The sequence below is a fragment of the Crocuta crocuta genome, unplaced genomic scaffold (genome assembly GCF_008692635.1).
Source record: "Crocuta crocuta isolate KB4526 unplaced genomic scaffold, BGI_CrCroc_1.0 scaffold25, whole genome shotgun sequence".
Taxonomy (NCBI): Eukaryota; Metazoa; Chordata; class Mammalia; order Carnivora; family Hyaenidae; genus Crocuta; species Crocuta crocuta.
In genome coordinates this window covers 20,290,459-20,311,948 of record NW_027532015.1, presented here as the reverse complement: position 1 = coordinate 20,311,948, position 21,490 = coordinate 20,290,459, and the positions used below count along the sequence as shown (strand labels likewise).

The 21,490-nt window shown below is 40.0% G+C and overlaps 1 protein-coding gene across 2 annotated transcripts in view; it reads right to left on the bottom strand.

Moving 5' to 3' along the window:
- SAMD3 (sterile alpha motif domain containing 3) overlaps window positions 1–17,410 on the bottom strand; it is a 49,648-nt gene extending 32,238 nt beyond the window's left edge. For both annotated transcript variants that reach the window (XM_077776047.1, XM_077776048.1), the window contains exons 1-4: window positions 17,321–17,410; window positions 16,964–17,063; window positions 16,101–16,290; window positions 12,610–12,717 (exon numbers count right to left, since the gene is read on the bottom strand). In XM_077776047.1, coding sequence (XP_077632173.1) covers window positions 12,610–12,717; window positions 16,101–16,290; window positions 16,964–17,042 — 377 coding nt within the window. In that variant the 5' untranslated portion in view covers window positions 17,043–17,063; window positions 17,321–17,410. The remainder of the gene's footprint in view (window positions 1–12,609; window positions 12,718–16,100; window positions 16,291–16,963; window positions 17,064–17,320) is intronic.
- Window positions 17,411–21,490: the final 4,080 nt, after the last annotated feature.

Here is a 21,490-nt window from a genome sequence, read left to right as displayed (position 1 = left end):
AAAGCAAACAAATAAGCAAACAAAAGTGAACTGAAAACACTGGCAAGTAAGAAAAATAAGCAAGCAGATTCTGAAGAGCGGTCTACACTTGGGGGGTGGGAAGAAGGAAGACATGGGATAAATTTCTTTTTTATGACTTTTGGCCTGAAGGCCAGCCTCAGGCAGTGCTGCTAAAACTCTAATAGCAGACCCACCATCTTTCAGGACTAGTGAATTAGTGGGCAGAGTTTGGGTAACCTCATCTCTGGAAAGGGAGAGGAGAATCCCAGAAAGGAAACAGCTAATTAGAGGGAACTACAAACTCTGTGTCTAAGCTATTGAAATCTCTGGCTGATCTGGAACCACACATGTGCATAGCCCAACTTCACATAAGAGAACTAAACTTGGATTTGAGCCGATCCCCAAGAGACAGTTTTCAGTTCGAGCCCAACAAATTTTGTTGCTTTGCTAAAACAAACTAACCAACAATCAACACTTGTCAGGTGAATAGGCCAGAATCAAGAGTCTCCACACTGTCACATTCATAATGTCTAGGATGTAATCCAAAATTATGTGACATAAACAAACAAAGCCTCAGGAAAGTGTGACTCGTTCTCAAGAGTAAATACAATTAACAGAGTATGATGTTGAGATGTCAATGAGGACTTTAAAACAGCTAGCATAACAATGTTCAATGACTTAAAGGAAAATGTGCTAGAATGATTTAAATAGTAGGACATTTAAGCAGTGAAATAGAAATTATTAAAAAGAACCAAATAGAAATTTTAGAACAGCAAATTACAAAATTTGAAATAAAAAAAATGGACGAGCTAAGATTAACAGGAGAATGGAAGTTGTATAGAGAAGAGAATATTATGTATCATATATTCTCTATATAGAGTGAGCTTGAAGGCAGAGCAGTAGAAATAATCCAGTCCAAAAAAAATAATAATGAGAAAAGAGATTGAAAAATAGGGTAATAGTTCATTTTTAAAATTCAGTGTTGTCATATTTTATCCCCTTAGATAGACCTAAATCCTTCTCCTCTTGACCTTCTATCTAATTTTACATAAACACTTATATCATCATGTCAGTCCGTGGAATAGCCAGATAGAGCTGATTAAGGGCTTCCAGTTCTTCTTGACCCAAGACATAGCCCAGGTACCCAGTACACTCAGCCAGTCTTGACTGACACAGTAGCTATGCCCAAGAAAAAGAGCAACTCAAGTTCTAGGCCACGGCTCCTGGTCTGATTGAATGACCATATCAAACAATGCCAATTCATACCTAGCTATCTGAGATCTGGACACCTTAAGAAAGCTGTTAATGATGCTATTCAAAAGTAACATCTCTCTGTAGCTTTCCAGGCTCTCAAGTTCCTATAGAGAAGCTCTTCCTAGGACTCAGTTGCCTTGTCATGATAATAAAGTGGATGCCCAGCCAGGACCAGTATCCATCAGAAAACTATCTCTAGAGAGAAGACAAACAAGATGTATAAACACAAAGCAGAGCTGGAAAAGAAACATATTGCATGAATAGTGGGCTGTTGCTGGGCTCCTATATCTGCCCTAATCATATAACAATTTTGCCCTAACTGGATGAACCCTTGGACTACCACTTCAACTGTTATCTTTTGGAGCAGTTTGGAGTGAAGAAACACTGGTTATCTATCTCTGTTTCCATGACTGAATCTATAGAGGAGCTCATCTGTCTCTGGGTTTCTGTGATCTGATAACTGCACATCATGTATAAGCCACATGCAGTCCAAGTACTCAAGAGTCCAGCATTTCTAGGGAAATTCGCAAACTGTTAAGGAATTAAAAAAACAACAACAACAACGAAAACCTCAGGTACTGAAAGACAGAGCCAATGTGGAAATTTCAATCCAAATCTAAAAGTCTAATAGTTTAAAGACCAAGTGTATGGGAAAGCTGAAACTTTGCCTTCAATACCTGACTGTATTAGATGTTTTGCCTTTTGTGATTTATCAGGCGACCTTCACCTTTTCCCCAATACTTATAAGTATGATAATCTTCCTTTTTCCTTACAATGTAACCCATATGTTGAGTGACATGGGTGATTCAGGATTTCCTGTCCCTGTATGCTATGTTTATCTCTTTGACCAAGAGCATCTTCAGTATCTGGTCTTACTGAGAATAGTTACTGTCTCCTATTTCTAAGAGAAGGTATGAACAAGGCCTATCCTTAAATTATCAGGCCTTTGGGTTCCTGGAACTCTCCAAGAAGAGGAAAATAACTATGATTTATTAACATATTTGAAAGTAAAAATGTATTTTTGGAAGGAAAAAACTGGAGCTCTTCCCTGCAATAAAACCCCATTTAGAGCTATTGAGTGTTGGCAATTATTTTATTCCCATGAAAGCAGATACTCTTGCTTTAGGGAGACTATAAACTCTTGAACCTCCAGACCAGAAAGTTTTGGTGTTTCTTTGTGAATTAAAAAATCTTGAGAGTCCAAAGCTGTTGCTTCCAATTTAGTTGACTCTCATATTTAAGGAAATTTACCCATTCTCCCTCTACTTATCTCCACAAATAGAGCAGGTGATAAGGTTTTTACATTCTATAAACAAAACCAAAATTCATGGTGTGTAACTTCTTAACATCCCAAATTTGAATTCATCATACTTAATATTTAGGACAATTCATAACATGGTCTGATTTTGTGCTATCTTATTATCAGCTATTATCCAATGTGAATTCTCAGATCCAGCCAAAAATGAAGCCTTCTATATCTGCAGAACACACTACACATGTATCAGTAGTTGTTTCTCTCACCCAGAAATCCCTAAGTTTTCCTCATTCTCCTAGGCTCATCTTAAGCCCTTTAGGTGAACTCTTCTCCATTCTTCTGACTCTCAGGTGATCTTCCTTGTCTGAGTCCCCACATGACCTAGTCCAATGTTGGCCCCGTAGGGACTCAACTAAGTCTTGCCTCCTCATCTGTTTTTATTTCCCTATGAATTTGTTGAGTGGAGCAATATGTAACAAAAATGTTGTAAAAGATTTAGGAATGTTTGAAAGAGCTATAAAACATTACATGTAATATTCTATGACAGATAAAGACAGTCTTTAGTTCCATACACTTGTGTTTTCATACAAAAAATCTACATATTTCCAAAAGGAGAGTTCTGTTATATTAAAAGTAGCCCACCTATCTCAAAGGAACCATTGAGTAGCAAGGCATCAAGCCAACGTGCCAGCGAAAAGAAGTACCACATTACAAAGTCTTTATGTTTGAGATATGCAAACCAGTAGGACCCAAACGCTAGAGAATATGGGATTGGAGCAGAGTCTTCCGTATGCACAAAAGGTATACAAGAATTAGACTGCTGTGGAGAATTACAAAATGACCAATCCTCCCCCCCCCCAATAAAGCCTCCCAAAGGAGATTTCTCAGTGTCTCACCAGGCTTCAGCTGCATCTCATGTGGCTTCACTACAGACCCGGGGGCAGAGTTCACATCACACTCCTCTGAATCCTGGTTGCCTTTTGGAGGCAGAGTCATTTCATGTATCATCCCCGCTGTTTTAAACTTCAGAGAACAAATGGCACCTTTCTCCAGGGGCACCTATTTAGAGATAATCTACTACTTCAGGTACTATGATGTTTTTCTAATCTGACAAAATAGAATAGCTTTCTGGTCCTCAAGGAAAAAGAACAAAGGACAACTGGAGCACATGGCTGTGAAGAATGGCCATTCTGGCCATAGGGCTTAGTCTTCACATCTGAAGTAGCACCGGCATAGTACTGCCATCATTGGAAGAGAAAGTTGTGACAAATGGAGTGCTCTCAGGGACTGGACTGAAAGACTGTGTTCCACAAACCACTTTATTTTTTAAAAAATTTTAATGGTTATTTACTTTTGAGAGAGAGACAGACTGCGAGCTGGGCAGAAGGGGGAGTGTGGGTAGAGAGAGAGGGAGACACGGAACCCGAAACATGCTTCTGGCTCTGAGCTGTCAGCATAGAGCCTGACCTGGGGCTTGAACCCACAAACCGTGAGATCATGACCTGAGCCAAAGTCAGATGCTTAACTGACTGAGCCACCCAGGCACCCCTAAACCACTTTATTTTGAGATCTCATTTTCCTTTTATTCTTCTCCACACCCAGGCTTACAGACTTTATCCACTGAGAATGGTATAGATTGGCATGCCCAGCATTATATGATCAACTCTGAAACTAAATGCATGTAACCACAGCAACATCTAAAAGCTTAAATGTTTTTGGAACATAGAAGAAGAGGAAGGAATAGATATCTGTTTAAAGAAACTGCTATCATTTTAGCCTAGAAAAGAAAAGGATGTTACACTATGTATCTTCAAAATTGTGATCAAACTTGACCTAACTACAAGGAAAACAGAAATGTCACTCTATGTTCTATGCCAGTACTCTGGCAATCATCTGCTTTACTTTACCTAGGCAAGACTTCCCACTGCCAAGTAACCAAGGTCAACAGGAAGTTTCGCAAAGCTCACTAAAGGGTCACGTGCCAATGAACGAGGTGCGATGCCACCTCTGAAAACAGAGAACAGTGTTGCTGCAAGATGTACATGGATTATGAAGGAAACATTCTTTTGTTGCTGGAACTGATGGTACCACCACTAATTCAGAAAATGCTTGCTCCACATTCTCAGCATTTTGATGTTTGCTTTTAATTTATGTTTTATAGCTGCGGGCTTTCACATCTGCCATTTAATCCATGAGTCTTCCAGAAGAATATAGTTTCTGAAGTACATGTGTGAACCCATAATCAGACATAAAAAGAGGGCAGAGATGTGAATGGCATCAGGCATGTGCTGTGGTGTAGACAGACTCCTCTTATATTCTCCCTGCCTTTGGCTGCCAGTCTGAGCATCAAAGACCCAATAGCCTTTGAGGTCTTGAGTAATCACAAAAAGAAGCCAATATAAATCAATATTTTATGTCTTCATATTGTCCAATTCCTCTTAGTATTGACAGACTTACAAAAATCCAGGAGTTTCCTGTTTTATTGCCAATATTTATACTAACTAGCATGATAGTCACAAAAACCATTGAAAAGTCTCACAGAAGTATCATGCCTGAGTCCCTCTTTTTCATTTTTGTTCCTCATTCACGCATAAACAAAAGCAATGAGACATTACTTACTTAGTTGTTGCAAAGTGGTTCAGTACTACTATTTTGTAGTTTAGAAGTATCAGTCTGATCATTCAGGATTGAGTGGATCCAAGGCAGCGCTACCATCATATGGCTAGACTTTTGGATCTGGACCTCCCAAAGAACAGTATATGTCCTCAGAGCACCTTTTTTTTTTTCTGGGGGGAGGGTGCAGAGTAGGGTGCAAAACTCATTTCTCAAATCTTATCAGAGTGCTGGTTACATATGCCTCGTGGGACAAGACCTTTAGTGACTTGGTCTTTTCCCAGCAACCCTGCTCACCTGCTCACCTAGGCTGGGGTTGGCCAGTTGCTCTACTGTGGAGCTTCCTAAAAATCACAGTTTTGCATTTTTAACCATTCAGGTGACCTGATTTGTCACTGACTATCGCAGTGGGTAAGGACATTCAGTGGCTCGCTGAGGAATATAGAAAATTCTGAACAAAGATAGTGAGTTCCTCTCTTTGAGAGGCTGTGTTATTGAATGAGTGTTCAGGCTCTCTCCCATCAGGTGTGTGCTTACATGTAATGTTAATATGTAAAGTAGTAAGAAGCAGCCCTGGGCCTATCTGGTTTTTTCCATCCCATTGAATTCTATTGAATAAAATGTTAAGTATCTCCTTCACAATACAGAATATTCCGGCATTTGTTTTCTCAATTTGGATACAGCAACACCATTATTTCAGGCTCTGAAATACAAGAGAAAACTCACCACCTAGCAAAACTCTTCACTCCACCTGCACTAATTAATCATCAGGTCCTCTTGATTTTTTATTTAAATACTTCCACTATTACCATGTCCTAATTTAGACCTTCACCATCTCTTGCTTAAACTTCACTCTAGCATCTTCCTTCTCTCATGTGTCTCAAGTCCCTTCTCTATATCACTGCCTAATACATGATGAAACAACCCCTGTAATCTATAGCAGTAGTTCCCAATGCTCATTACATATTAGAATTGTATGTGTAACTTTAAAAATACTGACGCATAGGTCCCACCCTGTCTTTGTTTGGGCTGCTGTCACAAATTAGACTGGGAAGCTTAAACAACAAACATTTCTCTCTCCCAGCTCAGGAGGCTGGAAGTGTGAGATCAGGGTGCCGGCAGAGCTGGGTTCTTGGTGAGTTCCCTCTTCCTGGTTTACAGAAGGCATTCTTCTTCTTGTCTTGTCCTCACATGGTGGGAGGAGAGCCTATAAGTTCTCTGGCCTCTTCTTACAAGGGCACTAGTCCCATTCATGAGATGGGATTCACCTTCATGACCTAACTACCTCGCAGAGCCCCACTTCCAAATACTATCACATTGGGGTTGGAGTTTCAGCATATGAAATGTGGAGGGACACATTTAGCCTATTGTACATTGCCATAAATTCTTCTTCTAATTTTATTTTTTTTGCGAGAGAGACAGAGAGAGCGAGCATGGGAAAAGCAGAGAAGAAGGGAGAGAGAGAATCCCAAGCAGGCACTGCGCTGTCAGCACGAAGTTCTTTGTGGGGCTTGAACTCAGCAACTGTAAAATCATGACTTGAGCTGAAACCAAGAGTTGGACGTTCAGCCAGCTAAGTGACCTAGGTGCCCCAAATCATCACCAGACATTCTTGTTGGTCTAGTGCTTTGCCACTCGAGAGTGGCTGTAGCACTGGCATTCCCTGGAACCTTATTGGAAATGCTGAATCTCAGGCCCCACTCCTGACCTATTAAGCCAGAATCTGCATTTTAACAAAATTTCCAGGTGATTTTCAAGAACAGAAGAGCCTGAGAAGCAGTGGTCTGGGGCACTGATATATTTTGCTTAAATATTGCAGGGAAATCTAATATACAATTGCTCTGCTCATGGACACAGCACGGAACCTCTTTACATCTTGAATGGCACCTCTTACCATCTCCAGCAACTCCATTTTCTCCACTTCTACCTCGCACTGTCCAAAAGCACTTACTCCACAGAATCCCCTATAATATTCCACGTGTTTATACCTTGGTGCACGTTGTTTGCTTTGCTATGAATGTCCTTTTCCTTTCCTGCCCTGTTTTCCTTTAGATAAATTTCTAGTCGTCGTTCAAAATCCCCACTCAGTTTTGGGAAGCCTTTCACTTCCCTGAAAGTCTTATTTTTCCTTCTTCTGTGCTATTTCTGTACCTTGTGCATTTCTACTTCTCCATCCCTTTCCCAATATTGCCGTTATTAGTTTCCATATCTGTCTCATCTACTAGACTCGGAAGTCCTCTAGGCAAGGACTAAATTGCCCTCCACTTCACCCACAGTCTAAATGACACCTAGCGCATGGTGTCTTTCAGTAACTTTTGGACTGAACAAAGGAGGAAAACAGATTAGAACTCAAGCTTACTTTAGGTCTCTAAAGACTTCATATTAGATTTAACAGGAATGCTCAGGAGTCAAAGAATCATTTATCAAGTGTGTCAGCCCATGTTCCCCTGAATCCGTAGTTCTTGTTTGGCTGGGCACACAGATACCCTCCACTGAAGGAAACTCACCAAGTTCTAGCTTAGTGAGCCAGTATCCCTCACTTCATTGAGTCTTTGCTTGGGCATCACCTGGTCAAAGTCAAAAGACTTCTCTGAAAGTGCTATCTGAGATAGAACATTCCTGAACACACACACACACACACACACACACACACCACTCACTGTCTATCCACTCCCCCCCCTTTCCTTTGTATTACTGGTGGTCTCCATAGCACTTAAATATGTTATAATGTAGTGTCACATTTATTTGTTATTTTTCTTCCCCATCAGAATGTGGGGTGGGAGGTTTGGTCTGCTTTGTTCACTACTGTACCCTCTGTGCCCAAACAAAGCACCTGGCAGAGTCCGCATTCAGCAAATATTTACATATGAAATGAATGAATGAATCCTGGCTTAGGTAAGAAATCTTTAAGTCAGTATTACCCAAAGTGTTTTTTGTAATATTAACAGATGTTGCACGGAGAAAGAATTCAGAGTCAAAGTGAAATGAGTTTTCTCTCTGTGGGCCTCCTTATAGCATTTACTGTGTTAGTGTACCTAGGAGTCTCCAATTAAGGACTAAAGTTAGAATGTAATACTTACAAAGCACAGATCCTTTGGGTACAGATATTCTATGCCCCTTGTGGTGGGAGATGGTGTGATCCTGCATTTCCCTCTGAGGGGTCCTCGCTCCACTGACCTGTGACAGTTTATCACCTGTATTGTCTTTGGTGCACTTCACTGAACCTTCCTTTGTTGCACCCTGGGTAAGATGCACGTAGGACTGTGGTGTCCTTCTCTGAGCTGAGTGACAGTGCCGATGAACCACACATCAAGCGTAGACCCACTGACATTTCCCTTACTGAGCATAGGCAGATGGGTAAGATCATTGAGCAGTTTCCAAGGAAATGTAGACCAAGGATAAAAATCATGAAAATAATTTTTAAATATGCGTGAAACCATGACTAATTTATAATTATGCCCACAGGGAGAGGCAAAACATCTGCACACATATGCTTAAAGTTTAAGCGACGTGCTTTTAATGAAACATTTAAGAAACCTCTACCTCTTTATTTGATTTCATGCCTTATTAAGTACTAAAAGGGAAGCAAATTCTATAAATGAAAAACAAAGGATGGCATTGCAAAAAAAAAAAATCACTTTCCAAAGGGTCATTAGCACATGTCTAAGATGGACCCTCATAATCCTTTCCTTACATCAAAGACACGCATTTAGGCAATTCAGTGAAGGGCATGGTATCACCTATCACCAGGGAAACCTGCACTGTGTCACAGCACTCTAGTATTTCCCTGGGCCACATGCATTTCTACTAGAGATGTTTCAAAAGCCAAGGTCGGGCAAACAGCTTGACTCTGGAGCCTGTTTTTCTTCTTATTTGCAAATAATCTGAGTGGAAAGCACATGTTCATTTTAGGGATCATAGAAAAAATATCACAAGAATGATAGCCACCTTGTAAGATGTGATAATAGATGCCAAGTACTTGAAGACGTTATTCCGTTTGGACCTCAAGAACTACATATGCAGGTGGATGTTCCCAGCCTGTTTTGTGCCGAGACCACCTGGCTCACAAGCGGAACAGTCAGGATTCCAGAGCAGGTGTGCGCCCAAAGTGGGCCCTCATTCCATTGTCCCTCCCCATCTCTCCAAAGCACTTGGCTTCATGACAGTCTTAGAGCCAAACAACATTAGCTTTCTAGCCTCTTACGTGTGAGTGGCTTATAAACTCCTGGAGTTGAACCCTATTAAAAAGTTAGCATGTTTAGTATGAATTGTATCAAGAGATCTAGAAACAAACTGATGTTGTTCAAATATTGATCCTGCCCCATAAAGATATATTCAGTCTTTCATCGGATCATATACACCTTCAGTTCAATTTAAAAACTCCTACTTAGACTCTGTGTGCCAAGGACCATGCCAGTGCTGTGTTTACAATGACAAATAGGGCATGGTCTTTGCCCAGAAGGTTCTTTCAGTCTAATGAGAGAATAAAGACTTTAAAGTGATCAATTCCATTAACTACTTTTAAAAGTCAAACAAGAGATACACAGAGGATCCTACACATAGACGCAAGGCTCTTTGCCTGGCCTGGAATAACAAATTGGAAGGACTTCTAAATGAGGGATTTTGAGCAGAATCTTCAAAAATGAGCAGGTAGGGAAGTGAACGACACAGCCTGACACAACAGCCATGCGACAGGCCCTTAATCAACCCGTGTTGAATGAACAGCACCCTAGGCAGATGGGCAGGAGGAAGGGACCCAGGGTGGCTCCAATGAGTTTAACTCACATAGCTGGATGATGGAGCCAATGTCTGAGATGGGATGCGGGAAAGGAGAAAACCTTCTGCCCCATGCCAGGCATGGCTCTAGATAAAGGGCAGGACCGGAGTGAAAATATTTAAAGTAGGTACATCATCTTTATCTGTCTCTACCCACAACACAACTGACTGCCCAAGAGGAGGCAGCTGATCCATGCTGGACCGTTTCGTTTCTCTTCCTGATACCAAACTAAGCAACGCTGAAAGACCGAGTCAGTTGACTAGGATCCCCTGAGCTGTTTTCAGGGGGAATTTAATGTGCAGTCAGTGCTACGGCAAGGTAGTCATATGCCAGCCAGTCTGAACAGGGCAGAGCAGCCCTGAGTGGTAGGATAAATCCATCCTCATACAGAGAAGCAAGAGAATGAGGCAGACAAAGAAAGCGGGACAGGGACAGAGATGGCCACCACATGGCTCCATGAGAACATGGACAGTGTCCTCCAGGCCTAGAGAATGCACATGTTTTGCTTTTGTGGGCTGCAAAATGTTTTCCTTACAATAAACTCCCCTTGTCTTATGTTGGTTTGAGTGGAGTTGTGTCTCTTGCACTCAAATACATACTAAGGCGGGGGACATGAGCTCACTGTTGGACATATTTACCTGAGAGGTGCTTGCGGATAGAGGGCAGCAGGCAGTCAGAGAGACTGGGAAACGCTGATTACAGAGAAAGGTCTAGGAATATTGGTTCTGGTTTCTACACCCTCCTATTTATCTTCATTTCTAAGCCAGGTCTGCTTTTTTCTCCCCCTTGCCGAGTACTATGAAGAATGAGAAATACCTTGAGGTACAGAAGTGTTCCACTGACTGACTGTATGACAAAAAATGGCAGTAGTAGTCCTGCCCTGCAGGTATCACAGAACCATTATGAGGATGGAATGACATGAGAAGGCTTAGAAAAGAGAAAAGTTCTGGAAGGTTGCATCCTCACCTCCCACGGGCAGCAAAGAGGGAGAGAAAAGTCCTATGGCAAGTGGCCATACTACCTGGAACAGTGTTCCCAGAGAGGTGATAGTGAGACACTGAGTATTTCCCATGTGTTTCCACTGTGCTCAGCCCTTGGCAGGCATTATCCATGTTTAGATGATGGGCCTCACAAAAGCACATGAAGAAAGTGTTATTATTGTTATTATTCCCATTGTACGGATTTGGATATTGATTCACAGTGGTCTGAGGGTCAGACTACTGGGTCTAATCATCGCTGTTCTCTCTACTCGCACCTGAACAGTTATAGAAGGGACTGGCTGCTGCTTTTGGAAGCTGAAGCTGATGGAAAGAGTAGTTGAGAACGCATGGCTGATTCCATACACCCAGAGCCACATCAAAGGAAAGCCTTTGAAATCAACAAGCACCCATGAGCAGAAAGCGGGAGAATGAAGCCCCCATTCAAATGTATTTATATCTTCTGAACCACAGCAAGACCATCGGGACTAAGTCTCACCTAGGTCACTGCCTTCCACCTTCTTGTTCACCACCCCAGGCAGGTCGTGATGGGCTCTAACACTGAGCGATCTTCAGGAGCTGGGGCCTCCATACCCAGGGATGGAGATGCAAGGTTGAAGATGGTGAAGAAGGAAAGAGGACAAAGAGGGCATCCCAGATCCAAGGCCCATTTTGCAAGAGCTCCTGATCAAAGGTGCAGCTTTTTCTTGCCCTTGAGGAATTACGGGGGCCTGGCAGTTGAGGTCTGAGGCTGCTGTCCTTCGTCCCCTGATATCCCACCCTGATGGCAATAGATCCTGCCTGAGGTGCGAACAGCACATTAGGGGAAGCTATCCAGAAGCCTCTTGACTTCTCTAAATCTCAGTATTATTCATTTAGCAAAAAAGAGAGAGAGAAATGACCACCTTGCAAGACTGCTGTGGAGTAAATGAGATGACAATGTAAAAGTGTTGTGAAAACTATAAAGGGCCACACCCTGGCTTGACCATTGCCTGATTATTCTCTTATGCAAGGTGACATCTTCTCCCTTCAATGACAGTATATTTAAAGAAAAACATTTGTTGGTCGGTGGCTGAAAACCATATGCACCATGACTGAGGCATGAACCGTACAGGCCAGGTGACCAGGAAATGGTGTGTAGGCTGCCATGACTTTTGCACCACATGTTACCTACAGTCGCCCTCAGAGTTTTGTCTGACTCTCCTATTCCTGGGTCTAGTTCTCTAGGTCTCTAATTTCCCTTTGTTCCAATGTAGCCCATATATTGAAATATACTACCACATAAAATCCAGTGTAGGAATATAAGGAAATGTTTACCAAAACAATGTCTCCATCAAGGGCAGCTTGTTTGTTAAAACAAACACAGCTACAAAATTCAGAGCTAAAACAAAGACTCCACAAAAGGTATACTCTATAGGACATGATTCACTAAATAAATCCCATTTTTGTGGCTGTTGCCAATCACCCCAGTTTATGACAGAGAAATCTTCTTTCTCCTTAACATGTACTTGAAAGATGCTTAGAATCATCTCAAAGCTTCGCTTTTTCAATATAAAGATCATAAATCTTAACCGTCACCTTTTACCACATCTCTTCATCACTCGATAAAAGATTCCCTTCCGGGAAAACAAAAAGTTTCCACTTTAGAAATACATTTAAACACAGGAAATCTCAAAAACTAAAGACAAATATTATCATTTGGTTTTAACATGTTTAGAAGTTAGCAACCCCACCTCTGTTTCAGTACTCTTTGGTCAATTAGTCCATTATCAAGGTTTTCAGCTGGACAGAAAGATGGTGTCTGCTTCCCACGGCTGGCTGGACTAGAGAACTGTTCTTTCCTGTCATGAGAAAAAAACAGTTGGATTAGGAGCTATTCGACAGGAGCCACAACCCTGGATCTCACAGCAGCCCTGAGGGTAGACGCCAGCCCATAATGAAACCATAATCTGTGTTCACCTCCAAGCCCCACATTAGGGGTATGACTAAGAGAACTGAAAAAAAAAAAAAAAAAAAAAAAAAAAAAAAAAAAAAAGACACTAGCGTCATCTCATGTAGTGATTCCTAGAGGCCAGGTAGGCTGATGCCACTTTGCAATGCCGTTTTCACCAACTGGTCATATTTATAAATGGGTGTTATGGAAATCTTTTCTTCTTTGAAATGATGGTGATAATAGAACATATGTTTATTGGTTAATATCCTATCCTGCAAAAGAAATGATTAACTATATCAGATTTCTACTCCACTCTCTGCCATTTTGGGAGAACTTGCATTATCTGTGAAATGTATCACCATTAGAGCCGCAGTCCACGAACTCCCTCACTTTAGGGGTGATGCAACCCATATCACCCGGAAGAAAAAGCCCAGAAGGAAGAGCAACTTGCTCACCACCACAAGCTACTCAACTGCAGAGCTCGGTTTTCTAACTTTGTGTCCTGTGACCTTTCTACCAGCTACAACAAGAACAATAACCAAAAAGCAACTGTAAATACTCTTGCCTTTTACATATTCCTATGATTGGCTTAAGTCTAAATAGGATGCCAAATACCCATTCCAGATGTGGCCTACAAATACTTCTCAAAATAACATATTGGACAACCATTAGCCATTAAAAGAAATCTGCACTCACGTCGAAACCCATCTGCAATTGCCAATCTAGGATGCCATTGTAGGCTCTTTAGAAGGAGTCTTAAGCATTTATTCTGCCCACTTCATTTTGCAGTTGAATCTAAAAATAGCCAAGCAAATCTCCGAGGTTAGAGGAGTAGCTATCATCAGAACAGAGGTTTGAAATCAAGTGTGTTGATACCCAGCTTTAGGGTTCTTTCTACTACACCAACTATCCTATCTTTATTCAGCACTTCCTAAAAGGGTTTAATTAAATAGCATATTCTCATGCTTTTTTTCATTATCGTGATTTCCATGTGATAATATATTTGTCAAATGATAACATATTTGACAATAAGCAAATATAGCCAATAAGCATTTAAACCAAATATAACCAATACTCCCACCAGTAACTGTGGTTTTATACCAGATTAATTTAACCAATCCTTAAAGCAAATAAGCTACTTCATGGGTAGAGTGAAAAGCCCCCACTCCTAACTCCCTGAATCACCAGTGTTCCAAGTCTTGGCAACATTTGAAAAAGGCTTTCCTAACCAGGTTAACAATGCTTAATATTTAAAATGAGACTCTTCGAAGGAGGAAAGATTTCCTCAGAGCTTAGGTTACGACCAACATCAGTGAATTAACATGAAGTTAGGTACTGAATTACTTTTCACAACCTAGAGATGAAGCAACAGGCATGTCAACATTTAACTTAATCAGTCCAAGGCAGCGGTAGAGCCAGGACTGAAGCCCAGATTTCCTGGCAGTCCAGCTATTTCTCATTTACTAGAGAACACTGTAAACTGATTTGCAGTGGAAACAGGCTGTCTGTTTTCTTCCAAGCTGTGCCTAAAGCAATATCAAGATTCCAGTCAATGGAAGGGACTTCCAGCTCAAAAGTCCAACTCATCCAAGAATGCTGGGAATCACTTTGAGCGCTGTTTGAGGTTCACAACCATGCTTTGCTGGAAAGGAGTGAAGGCAAGCAATGGAAACTTCATCAAAACTCACACACTGATGAGTGTGATTGCACACAGATATGTTCAAAACAATGTTTAGGAAAAAATCCTTCAAATAAATCAGATGGTAGAATCTTCAGGCTAACCGTGGACCATTCCTTCAAGACTACCTTTCCCCTCCATGTTCCAAATATCCAAATATTCTAGACATAAAATTACTTAGGCCATGTCTGTCTAACATTATATTCCTTATCAAAGAACAAGACAGGAATACCTATTATTATAGATATGACCTGAAAAACTCAAGACATAGAGTGGTATTCAACAAACATTACAATCTTCTGTTAAAATTTAATGAATAATTGGGGCGCCTGGGTGTCTCAGTCGGTTAAGTGTCTGACTTCGGCTCAGGTCATGATCTCATGGTTCATGAGTTTGAGCCCCGCTTCAGCTCTGTGCTGACAGCTAGCCCGGAGCCTGGAGCCTGTTTCAGATTCTGTGTCTCCCTCTCTGTCTCTGACCCTCTCCTGCTCACACTGTCTCTCTCTTTCTTTCTCTCTCTCTCTCCCTCTCTCAGAAATAAATAAAATGTTAAAGAAATTTTTTTAAAAAATTAATGAATAATTGGTCTGCACCAATTATCTAATACTAGAAACTTTGCCGAAAGTCTCAAAATATGCAAAAACCAAGTCAGAAGGCTTGAAATGATCCTGGGGCATAGATCTGTAAAGTGAACATCTTAATTTTGCAATTCCTGCTATCATTCCTTTCCATTGCGGAAGTCAGTGATAAAAACAAACAATCAAACAAACAAAACCATCCCTGAACTTCAAAGCCACCATAATTCTTTCTACGTGATTTTTATGGGATGTGATTTTAGGATTTAGTATTCTAGGAATGCTCCTGAGAAATTAGAAAACTCGCCGGGGCAAAAGTCTTTAGCAAATTATACCATGCAAGTCTCTAGAGAAGATTATCGATTAGTCACTATAAAAAATCCTTGGCAAATAAATAAATACATAAACAAACAAATAGTTTGGGGAAAAGCAAAGGAGCAATAAGAGAGAGGTTTCCCCAAACCTGATTTTAAGACCTAAGCCTCAGGAGCCGGTTCGCACTCTTGCTGTCTGGACTTCTCAGCCACCTGCTACACAGCCTTCTGTATAGGAATGCCCAGGTTACAGGACTTCCCTAACAATTGGGGTCAGTGTTTAAAAAGTGGTGCATTGGGGCGCCTGGGTGGCTCAGTCGGTTAAGCGCCCGACTTTGGCTCAGGTCATGATCTCACGGTTCGTGGGTTCAAGCCCCGTGTTGGGCTCTGTGCTGACAATCAGCTCAGAAACTGGAGCCTGTTTCAGAGTCTGTGACTCCCTCTCCCTCTGACCTTCCCCTGCTCACGCTGTCTCTCTCTCTCTCTCTTTCAGAAATAAATAAAACATTAAAAATAAAAATAAAATAAAAAGTGGTGCATTAAAAAATGTATCTTGATTCATAGAACTTTGCAAAAGTGTCCTTGATGCGGATATTAGAAATACTGTACACACTATCTAGCTGAAAATGGTCTCGGTTTTCAGTTTTAAACCCTAAATGCCGTGCTGTAGCCGTCACCAGGGAATCACAACCTCAACACGAAGGCCATTCAGGAACAGACTTACTGTGAGACCGCTTCTGCTCGCTGGACAAGGGCTCTTTCTCCAGGGCTTCCAGAGGGCTCCAGTCTTTGCCTCTTCTGCTTATATTTTTTAATTAAATCCATCAGAATAGCCTGGTGTCCAATTTTCTTTACCAGTTGCTGAACCATTCGATCATTAAGTGCTAGAAGAGCGGCCCCACTTATTTCTTCCTCTGGGAAAAAGGGAAAAAGAGTCTGCACTCTTGCCTGGTAAAGTACTGTATTAACACACAGCGCTCTGAACAGGCAAAATTAGATCTGGTGTTAAAAGAACCCTCTAGCCCTGCCCTCTGAAGCTATAAAATGATCTCTATTTTGACAAAGAGAGAACACTGATATTGCATCATTCCCCATTGCCATCGCTCCTAAGAAAGTCAGAACATGGAGTCACGATGCAACTTTTCACTTCCACACTAAGATCTGCCCCCTTCCAATTTCTCTGTAACAGGCGTTGTTTTCATAAGGAAGAAAAACTCTTCTCAGAGAATCATTCTTACTAGTACCACCCAGGCAATATCCAACACTTGTAAATCCAACACGGCCCAGAACACATGCTGTATTATTTAAAGATAAAAGCGGATATCAAATTCACATATCAAACATGTATTTTAACTAACTCTTAATACTTTGTTTTATTTGAGCTCTTTTTGAAATATTGTATTCTTCTCGGGATGCTAGGTCAAGTGCAAACTCTGCTACAGTCAGTAGAAAAACAAAATTCCCTACTGCAAAGAGTCCACACCCCCATTCGCATGCATTAGGCAACAAGAGTAATTAGCAGTAACCGAGGACACTCAATATTTAGTCTGCTCTGTTAAGATTTTTTTCAAAATGCAAACAACTCACCTTGAAACCTATGAACTAGTTCTCCTAAGTTTTTCTCCACCAACCAACTGCAGACCTGATCAACTGACCAAGTTTCCATTGCTGTGTCCTGTAAATACACCTGTAAAATAAAAGGCCAGAGAAGGATTCTTCAGTTTTGCTCTCAGACTGTTGTTCTTTTATTTTTATTTTGTTTTCCAATCGGCTCTCTAATCTCAGCTCCTCCCTCTGCCAGACTCTTACACTCTTAATACTAAGCTTCTTGAAAATTACTGTTTTCTGAATACACATCTAAAAGTTACTAATAAAACAAATAATCTCTTTTAAAAATGAGACCTATTGGAGTTTATTTCCTAGTCTCATTTCTGATTTCTTCACCTTCTTCTACTTTTTTTCCACAGGCATCCCTCAGCTTTACTAACAGACAGCCAAAGCCTGTACAATGGTACCCAATCCTGTACCATTAACACCCAGGTTTCTTCACAAAGAAAAGAAAGGTGTGAAATTCACCACTACTAGGCTCATCAGGAAGTGGTTGACATTTACAAAAGGGGTGGGCAGGGGAGGATGGGGAAGGATCAGAAAAAAGCCTGACAGAGATACTTAGTAAACCAAGATTGTTTAACCCCTTGATGCTCCCAGCTAGGAAAGAGAGCTTGTAGTGTTTCTGAGGACTTTGGTTTAGCAGGAGGAGGAAATAGAAGGCAGATTTCTCTGAAGTACCTGAATGCTTATTTCCTTCCTTTCATTAATATTCTTATATATTCTATTCAGTACTAGGACTTTATGGAGCCACATTTTGAATGATAAGATAACTAGGAAAAATGAGCACAGTGATTGAAAATTAAAAAAAAAAACTGATTTGGGTAAATTCAAAGTGGGAAAATAAATATGTTAATAATCAGAAATGAGTATATGCATACAAAGTTTGCAAGATATATTTTTTTTACTGTTCTGTTATTTTCACAGGCCACAATTCTTCTGCAACTTCTTAAGAAATGTTAAAACATATACCAATTTCAATAATTTTAAAAATTTCTCTTAGCAGTTCATTCCCAGTTTTTTTTTTTTCTTATAGTTCAGTCCAAATTACTTTAAATGACCAGGGTGGAACTGAAAAAACATAAAACTTTTCATCTTTTAACATTACTTCCTATTTAACTTTTGATCTAAATGAGGCAGATGTTCAGTAAGCTGCCAGCTCTGCTGTAAAGACAGAACTACTCTCTAAGCAACAGAGTCATAAGGAAAGATAAAAATTTTTGTTAGATCATGCATTTAAATTTTCGCTAGACTCAAAATTGTTACCATTGTATTTTTCATGTTTGTGCATTTGAATCAGTTATAATTTCCAATATCGCAGTTAGCAGGGTGGAAAGGGAAACATGTTTACCTTTCATACAACCGACAATCAGAAAAGGTAACAGCCTTCAAATTCCATTTCCTAGAAAACAAGTCCCCTTCAAAGTAGTACGCGTTCACAAACACCACTTGCAAAGCTGAAAACAAGGGTTAAATATAGAAGGGTGTCTTGCCGAAGTACAGCAGTGGATTTAATTTGCTAAGACAACGGTAGCCACAGAACTCCTCCCCTAGGCTAAGCGGCACTAGGTCGGTGTGAAAAGTCATTATTTGCGAGACTCTGGTGTAAATTAAAAATCACACCTTCTTGTCACACTTCTGGCTTCCTTGTAAAGAGTAAAACTTTAGAAAAAATAGAGAAGAAAAAGAAAAAAACCCAAAGTCTCTAAACTCCAAGATTAAAAGGTGTGCCGAGCAGAAGCCCCTGTCCTTCAGCCATCAATGGATAGAAACAAAAAACAAAAAAAATAAAAAATAAAACAACAAAAAAGGAAAATAAACTAAGTGCTTGGAAATCTTCTCACATTTGTAAGTTCCCAGATATTTACCTAATTCTACTTCTGGGAAAAATGAAACCCTTATCAAAGTATAATCTCATATATACATCATCAGATTAAAGTGTAGTTTTTGATCATGAGTTTTTCTAAATATTTAAGAAAATAAAATAATATCTCTTCTGGGACAATGTAAATCTTTAAGTAGCAACCTTGCAACTTCCTTTCACATGAACAATGGATGTATTACTTACGATTTTAGACATCATAAGGGAACAGAAGGTACATCAAATGAGAAAATATGTATCCAGCATCTCTACTGCATATCCAGCAATTTCAGAAACATCCGAAAAAATTTCATAATTGTTAGTATTTAACCGTGCTTGATGGTATTTAACCGTGCTTGAGGTTAACTGACAACAATAATGTGAGGCAAGTATTATCACTAAATATTTTAAGGCACGATAATAAAGGAAGAGTAAGACAACATTATGCGTGACTACTCTGGTCAAACCATTTTCATTATTCGATTAGATCATGCATTAATAAAATAAATCTCCATGAAGTATTAAAGGATCACATTTAATTAAAGCCAGGAAGAGGTAAGCTAAAGCAACTTAAGAGCAAGTTATAGTTAATAAAGTTGTTGAAGCTCCAAAGGAAGATAGTGCAAACTGCTGTGAATGTGGTTTATAATCTTCAAGAGTGGTGAGACTGGCATATAACAGCATCTACCGCAAAGAAGCACTTTTAAAGAAAATATGAAACCATTTTTTCATTCTCTTTGCCATTTGCACGTTTCCTTTTATTTTACCAGAGGCCCAGAGCTGAGGTACTACAAAGACTTTTTAATTTTTTTAAGTTTTATTTATTTATTTTGTTTGAGAGAGCACACACATGAGTGGGGAAGGGGCAGAGAGAGAGGGGGAGAGAGAATCCTAAGCAGGCTTCCAGCTGTCAGCACAGCTGGCAAGGGGCTCGTCCCTGGGCCCGATCCCACAAACTGTGAGATCATGACCTGAACCGAGATCAAGAGTCGGACACTTAACCGAATGAGCCACCCAGATGCCCCAATAAAAAGATTTTTAAAAGCTTTGGTGATGGCATATGTCCTCTCCTGGATCAAGATCTCATGCTGCCCTGGTAAAGAACATCTCTTACTGTGACTGTACTTGAAGGAACAAGACATTTGGCAAAAAATCAGAGCTCATTCGTGAAAAAGAAGGAAGGTGGAAATACAAAACCAGATATATGGCAGTCACATGGGACAATGTCCAGGCAATTCTGTCGATAGAGCCTTGCTATGGCATGAAGTAATGACACCACTGAACTCCAATGAAGCAGAACATCACATCCACTCTGGGCCATTGTTCATTCCAACCACCACCAGATCAGAAGGTATGAAAACTGGGATAGTCAACTGGAATACCTAGCCTGCCTTAGTCATCAAAATGTTTACTGCCTAGACAGCTCAGAGCTGATAGAGACGTGAGAAGCTTCACCTAGAACAAGAACATAAGATGTGTACATGAGCAGAATAGAAAATAGAGCCAATTATGATAGGGCCGTGAAAAGCACTATGGGCTAGACTTCCCCACCCTCCTGGAAATGGATTGAATGAATCTTAACTTGGAATCTGAACAAACAAATACAGTTTAGATTGGAAGATCACTGAAGAGCTGAGATTACTGAGCTCCCAGGTGATGGATCTACTTAAGCTTGAGGAAGTCATTGACTTGGTTGTCTATTCCTGAAAACCAAAAGCAAGAGCTACGCGCTTAACTGACTAATTCCCCCAGGCCCCTCTCCAATACCATGCTTCTACATTTACTGTAGTTTTATAGGAATTTTGAATATCTGGGAATACAAATCTTTTGCCAAGAATTTCTAACTCTTTTTGCCCATTTGTCCTTCCAGAGGAACACAGTATCATAGTTAAGGAAAAACATGTAATACGTAATAGCATTTGAACATTAATTAAAATTCATAAATTAATTCTGAAAGAATTGACATCTTCAGACTAGCGAGTCTTCTCAGTTGCAAGGTTACAAGTTAACAGCACAGCTCACAGTTTTCGTCTCTGACAAGAAGCCAGAAGATCACAGTCTGTGTTGCTGACCCATTAACTTGGACAGTCAATGAGGCAGAAGCAAGGATGAACCATAAATTTGACTCCAAGGCCAAAAGACGAAAAGACCTGGGTGTTTGTGACTCAAAAGTCCTGGGACTCTTATTGCTGTTTTCATTGATTGGTTTGATTAACCTCCCAGATTAAATGCTCTTATTAAGTAATTAAATATGAAATTTAAATAAAATATAATTAAAATAATCTAAAATAGGATTACAAAAGAAAAATAAAGGATTCATAGATGTGACTACCAAAAAGTAAAAATACTATGTATACATATGTAATATGTAATTATAAGGAATATAATATTTTGTATGGAAGTGCTGAATCTCTAAATTGTACCCAATATTACACTGTATCTTAACTAACTGAAATTTAAATAAAAACTTTAAAAAGGTTAAATATGCCAATAAAAAATAGGAATGGGCAACTAATGGACAAAATTTTAAATAATTAAAAGCCTAAAAAGACTCAACATTCTTGTAATAAAAATGATTAAATGCCATTTTCATTTACTCTATTGGAAAAGGTAAAAATTAAAAAGAAAAGATTAGCAATAGTGCA